The sequence below is a fragment of the Argiope bruennichi genome, chromosome 4 (genome assembly GCF_947563725.1).
Source record: "Argiope bruennichi chromosome 4, qqArgBrue1.1, whole genome shotgun sequence".
Lineage (NCBI taxonomy): Eukaryota > Metazoa > Arthropoda > Arachnida > Araneae > Araneidae > Argiope > Argiope bruennichi.
In genome coordinates, this window is record NC_079154.1 from 101567248 (window position 1) to 101581722 (window position 14475).

At 25.8% G+C, this 14475-nt stretch overlaps 1 protein-coding gene across 1 annotated transcript in view; it reads left to right on the plus strand.

Moving 5' to 3' along the window:
* Positions 1–14475, plus strand: part of LOC129965758 (uncharacterized) — a 33940-nt gene that overhangs the window by 14277 nt on the left and 5188 nt on the right. The window contains exons 7-17 of the mRNA XM_056079913.1: positions 264–563; positions 1886–1924; positions 2986–3085; positions 4003–4178; positions 5522–5628; positions 6847–6952; positions 7143–7280; positions 9973–10118; positions 11545–11641; positions 12984–13019; positions 13717–13809. Of these exons, the coding sequence (XP_055935888.1) occupies positions 264–563; positions 1886–1924; positions 2986–3085; positions 4003–4178; positions 5522–5628; positions 6847–6952; positions 7143–7280; positions 9973–10118; positions 11545–11641; positions 12984–13019; positions 13717–13809 (1338 nt within the window). The remainder of the gene's footprint in view (positions 1–263; positions 564–1885; positions 1925–2985; positions 3086–4002; positions 4179–5521; positions 5629–6846; positions 6953–7142; positions 7281–9972; positions 10119–11544; positions 11642–12983; positions 13020–13716; positions 13810–14475) is intronic.

Sequence of the window (14475 nt, forward strand, 5' to 3'; positions counted from 1 at the left end):
TTGGACAAAAGTCAGACCTCTCATAAAAAAAATGTCTAGTTTGAATCCCTGCCTGGGGATGACCCTTGAGAAAGTCTTCAGGCCGGAATCATTATTTCTTTCTTTCTTATTCTTTTTGCATTAAATAATATTTTTTTCTAATCTGGTCATTAAAACTGATTACTTGAATAATTTTCATGCATAACAAATTATATTATATATTATTTATTATATTATTTTTAACTTAACACGTTATTTTTTTATTTATTTTTTTACTATTATAGGTTTTATACTTGGAAAAATCATTGATACCATTGCATCGAGCAAAAAGGTAAAGCTTAGCCAGATTTTAAGGCAGTACTACGGCGGCGGCGGTATCTTCGAAAGCGATAATGAACTGGGAAATGTTTGGGCATCTTTCTGCAACAGAGAGCCTATCATTAACAGCATCCAAGACACTCTGAAAGAGCAGACATACCTATACCAACTTTTGGCCGCTATCAGCTACAAATACTTACCAGAAAAATTTACTTTTGATTATTACTTAACCCAGAAATCAAGCATTTTTGGCATTTATGACTCAGGTTAGTAAAGCTCTCAGTGTCAGATTTTTTAGGAAGGTTTTCAAAATTATTCATCCATACAAGTAATATTGATAGTAATTTTTTACATAATTATTAAAATAATTTCAAACACTTACGAAAGTTACCATCTTTTCTACAAATTGATTATTTCATATAATTTTTGGTCACTATTAAGTAATTTGCATCAATCACTATATATATATATATATATATATATATATATATATATATATATATATATATATATATATATATATATATATATATATATAATATAGTATATGTAATAATAAGATAAGATATGAAATAATAATTTTTAAGAATATAATATTACAATATATATAATAATAATATAAAATATATAATATAATAATATTCACAATAGTAATATATTTTTTTTTAAATTTAAGAATTTCATACTTCATTACATTTTCTTAAAATCCTAATTTTAGTTCAAAATGAAGTAGCATTATATCATATGTAATCAGAAGAGATTAAATTCTTAAAAGAAAATTGCTTTAGAATTTGAAATGAAAATTTAATTAACGTTTTAGAGGCTCGCAACAAGCAAGATTTTGCCCCTCAGCTTATTTTTTTTCTCATTTTTAATTACACTTAAGAATTAGTCAATTTCAACGAAATGGTAATGTATCGCAAATAAACAAATGAATTTTAAGTTTTTTTACTTTTTCAGTAAACAGATATTTGGAAATATAATTAAATGAAGTTGCGGATGTTAAATTTTACAGACACTGCCAATTTCAGAAAACAAATTGAATAAGTGAAACTATTTTCATTTATGGTGGTCTTTATAGTTGCTTATTATATGAGATAGAACAATGTAATTGTACAAAGTTTTTCTTTAAATTAAATTTCCAGAAACAAAGAAAAATTTATGTGACCCCCAATTATTTGATGTATATCAGTTTTTAATTTGAAATGAATTATTTTCAATTTCTTTTTCTTTTCAGAATTCTATGTTGAAAAAGCTAAGTTAATAATATAGATGATTTTCCAGAATTTGCTGAAAAAAATATCAAATTATTATTCTTAGATGAGACTTTCATTACAATTTTTATTTTAGAACAGTGGGTTGATTAAATTTATATTTCGAAATATAATTCTAACAGTGTTAAATGAAGCAATGGATGTATATATATATATATATATATATATATATATATATTCATTAATATTCCAAAGTATTCGAATAAAAATAACTATAAACGAGGCAAATCTGAATATGGAAAAGTTGTATTATATATTTAAAAGCATTATTAAAGATGAAAATTGCTTAATGTTTATGTTTATTTTTTTTTCAGCCATCCGCGATTTTTGTACAAAGCAATACACTCTTGACAGTAAGTATTATATTTTCTTTCATATTTAAAAAAATATTGAGTAATATTATAAAGATATATCGAATATTATCGAGTATATTATAAAATTATTATAATTTATTTCTATTATCGGCCCCAAATTTATTATTTATACTTAAGAAACAAAGTATATTTTATAGTAATTTATGATTTTTTTCATTTACTCCATTTTCAGTGATTTTGCACAAATATAGTGCATATTTTTTTGAAGAAATCTGTTATTTAATAAGTAAAAGAATCAAGTTAAAAGTCATCAGATAATTTGTTTATAACAAAACTTATTAGAAAGTATGATACTGTGCTTGTAATGTAATATTCAAATTGAACTAAAGAAAGAATTCTATAAATAAATGTAAAAAAAAAAATTAAAAAAAAAACAGGAAAAATAAGTACTTAATTATAGAAAGGGCAACCTTAATATGTATGTGAAAAATATAATAGCATCAAAATGGAATCTTCCTCTACAGTACTGTAAACAGAAGCTTTGAATTTCATTATTTTAAACCATTGAGTGGTTACTTCTAATAAACATTAATTCTTGATTGGAGGATTTTCCTCGTAGTGTTTATTGAAATGGTCAGAAAATTCAGAATTTTAAATCACTATCAATTTTAATCGCAACAATGTAAAACTTCTTTTTATTTAAAATATTTTATTAAATATGAATAATAGGATCGTAGTCTGTACAAAAAGTTAGATGATACAATTTTTTAAAAAGATACATTTAATGACTGAAATAAAATAATTCCTTACTTCTTTTAAAATATTTTTCCCAATTTGAAGTATTTAGCTATTAGATGAAGCTATTAGAAGTTATAGCTATCTGGAGTCAGCTGTTATAACTGTTAAAAGTTGGCTATTAGATAACAATTAGAGTGAATGCGCTCTAAAAGAACTGAAATCTATATATTAGCGAAATTTGTACATAAATATATGACACTATAACAATCTCTCTATTGATGTCTCTTTGGTTATTTTAGTCCAGCAACAAATATCTTCATTATAACATTGATTTCATTAAAGGACTGTTCTCTTTTTAATAGAACCAGAAAACTTTCCTCGAGAAACACCCTTAGATATAATTGCAGTTATTGATACAAGCCAAGAAGAAGAGTACACTAAGAGACAACAACTTATACTTGGGTGAATATTTTTTTTTAATTTTAAATGACTTATTTGATAAAGGAGATATTTTCAAAACTGGTAAATAATAAAATCTTTTAATTGATATTTTAAAATAAATCTTAGATAGACTTGAAATAAGTGTTTTATTTCTATTTTTTTTTTCTTGATATGATAAAAATACAGTTGATTTTATTCGATTCGGTTACGGTTATCAATCCATTAGTACTATCAAAATTCTATTTTATCTTGTGTCTGGAAGTGATCACATAAAGCGATTGTTCTTAAGACTTTTTAAACATTATAAGAATAATCTCACTGAATATCATACGAAAGAAAATTTGTAAAAATTCATTAAAAATTGAATAAATACATTATGAATGTGACTAAAGCACCAATTTATTTAAAATATTTATATCAGCGTCTGACATTTTTGAGATTTTTGCTTCAATATCTATATTTTATATATTTTTTTAAATCAGTTTTTTTTTCATTATACTTAAAGCATGTTTATAAAATATTTTTATATTATTTAAAATTGGCAATTTAATTTTTTATGAATTATAATCGCTCAGCATGCAACGTCACCTATCTCAATTTTCCGAGAACAAAAAAAAATTTAAGTTTTTTGCAACTAATAACGATTTGCCTTCTAGATTGTGTTATCGAAAATTTTATGGTGCATCACATCTTACGTCAACATGGCATTATTAATTATACCTTAAAGATTTTCAGTAGTTAGCTTATAAACATAATCCTGCTAATATCAATTAAAAGCTATATATATTGATTCATTATTAATCTTGTATAATTATATTTGAAAGATTACAGTTCAATTCGTGGTGAAAAGATGATGCCTATTTGTTTAATATTAAATGTATGACATTCTGTTTTAAGTGTTATTTTACAAGAGTTTAAATAAACATTTCACATCTCAGATACCTTGCTAAAGAAATGGATTTGCGCTATTCTGGAAGCAGAATGACTATTCTAACTGACCAGAGAGTACCCTCAGCAGCTGCTTCTGCCGTCGGAACAGTTCTCTTGAGGACTATTGTCGAAGAGTCCTTTTCGTCTCCTTGTGCTGCTTGCGCTGTCACTCAAGTTTCGTGGGGTAGGCTAAAACAAAAATAAATGAAATCAAATACATTTAATATTTCTTTAAATGCATATAATTATATATTTTTTTCAACTAGCATACCATTTTAATATTTTACCATTATTGTATTAATCAAAGACTTTTTTGTAATCACCTTTTTTGCATTCAAGAATCTTTTTGGTTTAATGAACTTTACACATATTAAATTAAATTTTAGAAAAGTATTTAAAAAAACTACAGTGAAATTTGATTCATTCAGAGATAATGAGATAATACTAAGAATTGTATTTCTTTAAAAATTTGAATTAAGAAAAAATGAATCTAAAAATGAGTATTGTAAAAAAAAAAAAAAAAAAAAAAAAAAAAAAAAACGATAACATTTCAACTAAAAATAACAGTGAATACTTATTTTTAATGTTTAGCATTTTCATTGAATTAATAAGAAATAATTAATCTTAATAAAAATTATTATTATAACTAAAAAATAAGAGAATAAAAGAAATAATGATTTCAATAAATAATAATTTTACTAAGCAAACAAAATACAGTACTTTACATTTAACAATTTTAAAATAAAACTTCAAAATAAGAAAGGTAATTCAGAATTATCTTGATAATATTTTCTTAAAATTGTTCGTATTCCTATTACTTTTCTAATAGTATAAGTTACATAGCAATGATATCTAATATTAAATTTTTTTTAAATTATTCTTTTATAATATTTGGAGGCACAAGATACGGACTTCTTAAATAAAGGAAAATAATTCAGAAATAAGAATAATCATATAAAATAATTTTGATTTTCTTATAATAATTTTGGCTTTGAACAAACCATAATTAATTTGAATTATAGACAAAATTTTAACATTATGCTAAGACAACGTTCAAGAGATCAGACAAAAATTGGAATGATTGATGATTTCAAATTTTAAAAAATCGAATTAATCATAATCTTATCTTATCTTGTATTCGAAAGTGAATTAATGTTATTTCTCAGTTCACTTCCCCGTTTTTTTTCATTTGTTATTTAAAAATTACATATGACAAAATGATGAAAAAAAAATATTTTGTTCTGGATGTAATTTAGTTTTGCTACGCCATTTTATTGTTATTCTAAAAATATATTTTATCACCTTTTGTAAATTATAAAACAGTTTTATTTAAAGTTATTATTTTCATTTATAAAATTATTATCATTTTTACTATAAAACTGTTATTAGTACACAATGTACAATTCTCCGTATGTTTTATGATGCATTGTACTGATTTTAATGACAGCATTAGAATCTATTATCCGTTTCCTCAAATAATATGGATAAAATTTTTCCATTTAATAATTGATCTCTTTCAATGTACAGAAGACAGCCCACCAAGTGCTCCAGAAGATGAAGTAATTGTTGGCATCAACCAGTATATACAAGCAAGGAAAGCTAATCAATCGGAGAAGAATGGTATCACTGGAAAAGTAAGTGAAAAAGATTTATTTTACTCATGTAAAATGAAGTTAAATTAACTATTCATATTTTTTATTCTTTTTTTAATATTTTGAGTTACTCTTCAACTACGATTTTTCAATAATCATAAATATTTGATGTAATTTTTTTATATTGTTCTTTAACAATCTTTTCATTCAAAAACGAACTGAATTTTTGTAATTCTTTGTTTGTCATTAAAAAATGGTTGAAGTTTTTAAAAAAGCTAATAAAAATATTTAATTAGCAACGAAAATAAGATGGATCTTAGTAAAGGTCTGTCTATATTGTTTAAATAAAAAATTGAGTTAAAATTTAAATCAAGCCTTCGATTCCATGTCCCCGTGATAGCAATGCGGATGATATTCTAAACGTTAAACAACATTCTCTTGAATATTTACGATGATATATATCAGACAGAGAATTATTTCAATAATACTTTCAACTGTCATACACCTGTTAGGAAAATCAAATAGCATGTTAAAATCTTCCTTCACTCAAAGTGACAAATTCAATGGGACCTAAAAGATGCAAATAAACTTCACTTAATCAAACATCTTAATAACTGTTAACTTATTTTGTCCAATAGAAAGCTTGAAACAGATATTACTCGATTAAACACCAACCACAGTGGATTTAAGCATAAAAGTTATTGTTGGAACATCCTATTCAATTGTTGCATAAAATCCCAATGTTCAATGCTCGTAATTCACATTCTATGTTTATTCTATGTCGTAATTCACATTCCATTAATAAATATGTCGCTTTCAAACTTTCTTCTCTTAAAGGCATCTTTTATGAAGTTCCTCATTCCTACATTTTTTCTTTCTTAGAACTGATTGATTTTTAAAATATTTTATCTAATTCTATTATTAACTCTTACTTTTTTCATTGCCTACATAACTTGGCAATATAGATGGCGAAAATACAAGTACAACTGTTTGTCTTCTCGTGAGCCCTATCTTTTAAACTGGCAATTATATGAGTTCAAATACTTCTAGGAAGCTGACAAATACTATCATTTATAAATATGTTTGTAACACATTAATATACAAAAATAAATATATAATACAATGCATGGATACTATGTATACAGCATAGGAGTAACTGATTTCAATATTTTACTTGATTTTTTTTATCTAATATTTAAACAACTTTGGAGAGAATTATTTATTCAGCACTTAAAATTGTAATCTTTAATTTCTTTTCAGGTTGTCATTTATTTCAATTTAAAAGAAGATCAAAAGAATGCAAGACCAACACAGCTGCAGAATAGAGTGGAAAAGGCTTTAATAGATTTCCGACACAATCATTTAGGTACTCAAATTCTCATTACTATTTTCAGTTTCCTTTTTCCCATATACTTATAATGGGTGATATTCTTATAATTTCAAATGAATTTATCAAAACTATAAATTAGAAAGTTATTAGAATATTATTTCACTTGAAATTCAGGATATAACTATTTCATGAAGGATTTATCAATTTTCTTTATTTCATTCGTTAGAGGTATCAATTTATCCTCTGGGAAGATCTGCCAATGCGGTAAAGAAATACGCCAGAAATGAAGGGACTTTTGTATTGTCAGCAATCGAGGAACCAGCACAAGTTGTTGCCAGAAAGTTGTTACGGAGAGTGACACAAGGTAATGAAATTTCTTATACTATATAAAACATTATGCTCAGGATAATATGGTTGGTATAGTCTTTAATGTGTCCTTCACACCGCTAAAGGTGTAAACAAAGCAATTCGTTAAAAATAAAAAATCAGGATAGCTGACAAGGTAAATAATATTGTACGTATTGTTCTTAGAAGAATTATTCCATTTGCTTGTTTGGGTTACCAGATTCGAGATAAATCTAAGGGCACATTAAAGATATTTCAAAGAAAATAAAAAAAAATATTTAACTAAAGAATAAAAGAAAAGAAAAACTTTAACTCAGTTTTCTCATTAAAAAACTTTTGATTTTGTTACATAAGTATTCTTTTATTTATTGCTTTATATTTTGTTAATTAATTTCAAACTAATAATGAGTCTAATATTTGTTCATTTATTCCCTTTTTTATGAAACCTCACCTTTATTTCTGTATTTACTTCTCATTCTTAATGATAAAGTGATTGCGATACTTTGATGGTAAAGTGAGTGGGGTGGCGTTAGAAGACCTCTCACATACTTTTGATTTCGTTACCTCGTAGAAAGTTTTTCATAATTCTTGATATAGTTGCGAACTATACTCACTCTATTATTCAATTAAGATCGTTGTCGAGGCCGACGTACTAGCCTAGGGGTCGCGCGTCTTCCCCATGATCTAGGCGCTCAGTGTTCGAGTTCTGGTTCGGGCATGGTTGTTCTCCTCCTTGTGTTCTCTCTGTGAGGTGCGTGAATGCGCCCCCCTGTAAAAAGGGGTTGTGCAAGCGAGTGTGTGTGTGCTATCTTCATTTCAGCTGGAAGTCAGACTTCTGCCCTCGGGTACTCAGGGGTCTTTGCCCTCAGAAGCTACTGCGCAAAAATTTGGCTTAAAATAATCACACGACAAAAAAAAAAAAAATCATTGTCGAGAGAAATTATTTCTGTATCCAATATGCAATTCTTTTTACATTAATACATTTCGTTCACTTTTTATAGATTGATACGAAATGTAAAATAATTTGTTCTAATTTGAGAGAGATTTGCTTTATAAAATGCAGACTTTCTTATAACTGTTGTCGATATTTAATGGTCAAGCAATCAAAATGGTGAAGAATATCTCCAATTCTATAACTTAAAAGTAGGGCCGCTATAACAAGGAAGTAACAAAAATTCTTCATAGCTAAAACTTTCCAAATAATCGAAAAATATAGAATTTTATCAAAGAAATTAAATTCATTATTTCATTCTATTCTTGTAAACCTTTGAGGCACGGAACATAAAACTACTGAATTTAAGGTGGAAATTAGTTGAATTAAATCAAATACACAATAAGGAAATAAAAATGGCACTTATTTTCTGACATATTTCTACTTTGTAAGTGCTCTTTCAATGCATTTTATACCAAAAATTTAAAAAAAAGTAATATTTTATAATATTTTTCAAAAATTAATAACTAACGTAATTAATACCTTAAATCCATTTACCTTAATACCTAATCAGTACCCTAAAACCATCAAAGCCAACTAAGAGAGACAGATGGGCTAAAAAAATCGAAAGTCTAATAAAAAATTCTTTTGATTTCTTATCGATACATTCATAGATATTATCATATTATCGATATTAAAGCATTGGGAAAATGAAAAATTGAATGAAGCATGGATCAAATAGTCTTACACATATATATTTTAATTGTTCACTAATTCATATTGTAAATTATCCTATATTCGCATTTCTAAAAAAAAAGATTTTTTTAAATAAGGATTAGATTAATTTCAAGATAATAATAATTAGATGAAACAAAAATTTTTAACGAATATGTGATAAAAACATAGCTAAAAGAACTCCATGAAAAAATCAAAGTATATCCTGTTAGGCCTTAGAAAGAAAATCGTTAGATATCGTAGATCATTTCCTTTTGTAAAAAGGATATAGTCTATAAAAAGGAAATGATGAAAATCATAAGAACTTGGGGAAAGTGTAAAGAAGAATTTTAAAAAAGGAAATGATGCACGTTCTGATCAGGATGAACTTTATGAAAATAATTTTTTTAACATAAGAAAATCCGTATTTTTTTTAAGCTGCTACTAAAAATTGTAATAATCGTATTTATACCATTCATTTGATAACGTCGTTGAAATATCTTTCTTTATAATTTAAAATTTGTATAATTAAGTTATCTTATAGTTCATACATAACTTTATGGCAATACTTCTAAAATAAGCAATTTTTCCAAACCCTAAAGAGTTACATCTTAGAAAAGATATCCACTATTTTAGCAATCATTGTAGATCTGTAGGTTTGCCATAAATGGCAATTATTGATAAAGGGCATTTAAATGCTAATAAATAAAGTATGAAAAAATGAGTAAGTAATGATGCATTATATTCTGATAAAAAAAATTAGCCATAAAAGTCAAAATTAAAAAGAAATTGGGATAATCCATCTTGCAGAATTGATTTGCTATCAAAACATTCCAACAAATTAAATTAATATTTCATTGTAAAGTGTTGCTTTACATTTTTTATTCGACTGCAGTTCAAATATGTAAGTAATTTTAAAATTTAAAACATACGTCCATATCACCATCAAATTGTGAACGCTAAAGTAAAATCTTTCAAATATCTCTTTATTTTCTGATTTTTACTCGATGAACCTTTGTTTCAAAAATTAGTTTTAAAACTAATATTTAATTTTGACTCCCAACAGCTCCGGCCATACTTCAGTACACCGACTGCAAGGAACGCAGAAGTGAGAAAAATGCTATTTTTGAATATTATGTATCGCCCAGCGCAGTTCAACATTGGTCAATGCCAGCTAAATACTTTTACAAAAGTACAAACATGAAAGTCACAGTAAGTTATTATTATGAAAAATATTATTTTTAATATGTATTAAAAGCTTCTCGTAGTGAGTTATTATTATGTAAAATATTATTTTTAATATGTACTAAACGATTTTGAAGACCTACTGGGATTAATAGCTTCTGTAATTTATAGAAACATTGATAGTGTTTACATTAAACTTCATACACGGGCAAACAAAAAATTGATAGAGTTGCACAAGTGCAATATGACTGAAATTTATGATTTATCGTATGCAGTTCTCTCACAAAAAGCTATGATTTTCCTACCTTGACATCTTGCATTATGTTTCTTCATTCAATAATCAATGAAAATGATTTAACCCTTTAAAGGGCCATTTTTTTCCAGTCATATTATGTTAAAATATTTTTAGGCTTGAAATTAGAATAAGAAAAGGGATTCATTTAGCTTATTAGATAAATTTAATTTGATTAATTAATTAATTTGGTTAATTAATAATTAAGTAACAAATCAAGACACATCATTTTGTGTGAGACAAAGAACTGAAGCATCTAAGTTTCTGACTTACTAAAAAAAAATTTGTCAGAACTTACGCCAACCTACATAATTTCATACAAATATTAAGAAATTTGGTGGGAAACGTACTTCCCACGGCCCTAGAAAGGCTTAAATGATAAAAAAAAAACCATTCAAGTTTTAAATTTAATAAAAGTTGACAAAATTCATCTTCAATTAATGATGCATAGTTATGTAGTAAATGATCATATATTAAATGATAATTTGAAGTGCAAAGTACTTATTTCAGAAAAAAATGTTGATAAATTGTGCAGTAAATTTAATTTAGGAATCAACTACATATTTATATTGTAAATTATCATAAATTGTGTAGTACATTTAATTTTGAAATCCACTGCACATTTATAAAGTATATTGTTATCATAAATTATATTATTAATTTTGGAATGAAAGTAAATTATCTTATTTACATAGTAAATCACCATAAATTAATTTATAAAATAAATTTTTTATTAATCAAAGATACATTGTATATTTATGTAGGTAATAATCATAAATTATGCTATTAATCTAATTTGGAAATACTTTGCATATTTTTTTAGAGTAAGAGAGAGAAAAAGAATGCATTTATAATGTGCAATTAGATGACTAATCCAATTGCATTTGTCGTGTTAATGTAAAGTAACAGGCACTAAATTTTTTAAGAAATACCAAATAAAACCTAATTAAATATTTTTACTCAAGAATAATTTTTAAGAACGATTAATTTGGAGAACAATTCGCTTTAAAAAAAATACACAGATTATTATTTATTTTATTTAATTTAAATTATAAAGAAATATTAGGGGTAAGTTAATAAATTCCATTCATTTTATATGAATATTTTTAAGGAATCTTTCCTAAGATTCTAACTTAGCATTGTCCATCTTTTTTTTTTAAGTTTGAATCCAAACACGGTCCGCTTAGAGTGTGTTATAACAGGGCAACGCCATCACCAGAACTGACAAAAGTCGCATGTGAAGACATACCAAATGGACGTAAGTAATAGCATTGTACATTCTTTATTATTATTATTATTTGTATAAACTCCGGCTTTTTTCCCTCTCTCTTTTTTTTTAAAAATAATATAGCAATTATGAAATATGCATCTTTTACTGTATCAATTTCTGAAATATCTTTATTAAACAATAGAAAAGTTTGCGAAGCGTTCTTTTTGATTTTCTGCACTGAATTTTAATGCATTCCTTTTCAAAATTTGAATTTTATAAACGAATACTCTGAAATAAAAGAATAAATTAAATAAAGTCTTCAACATATTTTAAAATATTTTAACAAAATTTAATAAAGTAAAATAAATCCTGCTTTTTAATGCCATTTTTTCAACTTTATTGAGCTAATCAAAACTTTAAAATGCAGTTATTTATGAATTTTTTTTATTTATTTAGAAGGCAATTTAAGATAAATTTAAAACTTAGATAGAATATTAACACGAATAAATAAATAAAGAGCCATTCAAGACAAAGATTTCACCTGAACTTAGAAAGAGATATTTCAAAGATAATGAATGTAAGGTAATAAGGCTTTTTAAAATTGTAATATATAGAAAATGAAACCTTTGTAATCAAATAAAAACCCTTTTATAGGAAACATATTAATTACTTTCATATTTTATTTAACATTATAATATATTAGATTTTTTTCTATTTCCAATATTCTCTGCATTTTTGTTGAAAAATAATATAGTATTCAGTAATTTCAAACACAGCGATATAACTAGACATATATCTAGTGAGATTCATTAATAATTATATAATATATAATTTATTATATAAGATATAGTTAAACATCACTTTCGTGAGACAGTTATTTCGGATGTTATTGATTCAATATTTTTCAAAGGCGTTTGTCAAAACAAAGCTTGTTTTTAAAAAAAATCATCAAAAATTATTTCTAGTAGCACATATTTAAAAAACAAAAAGAGAGCTCTATTAATCGTGAAAAAATATCTTTCGAAATAATTCCAATTTATCCTTATTCTTATTTGCATTTCCTGCCTCATATCAAAACAATGTTTGAAAATTCGTGCTGCCATCTGTTGTACAAAATAACGACTATTCTCGGGATCTCCTTTGCCTCATAAAACATTTCGAGCAATTTATTTTTCATTTGAGGTCCCTCCCCCCCTTTCCCCCCCCCTTTCTTTCTTCTTTTCCTAATTATCCTTTTGCAGAGATTTTTTTTTTTTGTAATTAAAAATATTTGCATTTAAACTTCGTACAATTTTAGCATTAAGATGTCATTTTCCATAGCAATAATTGAATTAATTTTTTTATTTTATGTATTGTTTTATTAATATTTATTTTTTATTAATATTTACAGAAAAGAAAGATTTCGTTACTTCCAATCCTTGTGAATGTAAGTATTTTACTACTTTCCGAATATCTCAGTTTATTTCCAATTTTGTTAAACTCATTATGATATTCCTTATAATGATCTTGATGATATTCCGTTTTAACCCATCTAGCCCTTGTTTTTAAAGATAAAATTGCACACTTACAAAAAAATCATTAATTAACTCATATATAAATAATTTCACGAACTATAAATAAAGTTCTTTTGAATCTCTTTGACTATTCCATTTTATGAATGACGGCATGCCATATAATAAAATATAAGATTCTGCTTTAGCTTTAGAATTAAATTTCAGCAAAATCTTGCTTTTTTTCTCACTTGTTATTATCAAATGATATTAATTTTTAAATTATATAATCAATAAAGGAATTATTTTCAAGGAATTAAAAACTTCGTTAAAATGCATCAATTCAGGAACTGGTAAATATTTTTAAATTGAGCAATTTATAGTAAGTTCTTGAAATTAGTTGGCAATTTTGATTTTAAAAATATTTGAATTTGATTGATTGATTCTAATTTTTTTTAATTTAATGTTAATTTTAGTTTAACAGATTTTCATATTAACTTTATAGATTAATTGTTTTTCATCGATTAACGATTATTTATCAATGAATTCTCGACAAATATTTATAAATAATTTTGTTCAAGTACATAATTTTGAATTGTCCATTTCGTCTTCTGAATTTTCTTTTCTTTACAGATCTGGATGATTTTTCATGCCCTCCTCTGTTCTTCTCCGTTATAGGAGTAAATGCCACCACTGAAAGACAGGGTACCTGCGTAGATAACACTGGTAAATATAGTCCAGGCCTCAGGAGTGTATTGCATTTTCTTAAAAAGTTATCGAGACTATCGAGTTGCCAAGTATATGTTAAATAAATCTTTTATATAAATAATACCCATCAAAAGATCAAGGCAGTATAGGGAATTTTAAAAAATCGAAGAGATTTCAGAGTTTTAGGAGCTGATAATGATTTCTCTTTTGGCTCTTTTCCATCGTCATTGACCTCATGCTGTATGTCGTCATCTCTCCGATTCATCCGTGCATGACAAAGTGTTTTTTCGCTGTTCCCAATTTACATCAATGGTGAACCAGGCCTCATAATCTTCTTCGGGGAGGCCTGCTGACTTTTCAATGAATCAGGTTCACCCTCTTGATTGGCTTTAATAAAACATCCCTGCTGATCCGTCTCGACGTCGAAATGGATCACTATAATCGAATTATGTATCTCTATAAGTGGACGAATTTCTGTGTAATTAGATATGGGAGATACGCTCCTTGCTATTTTGATATGATACCAGTGATCACTACAAGCGGCTACTATTACATTAGAATATTATGAATAAAATAATTTTGTGAAAATATGAAATATTTATTCAGTAAATGAACTCTTTACAAATGATTGGGTTTGAATCCTTGCTCTTTTAGTACACAAAACTTCCTCAAAATTCAATTTAC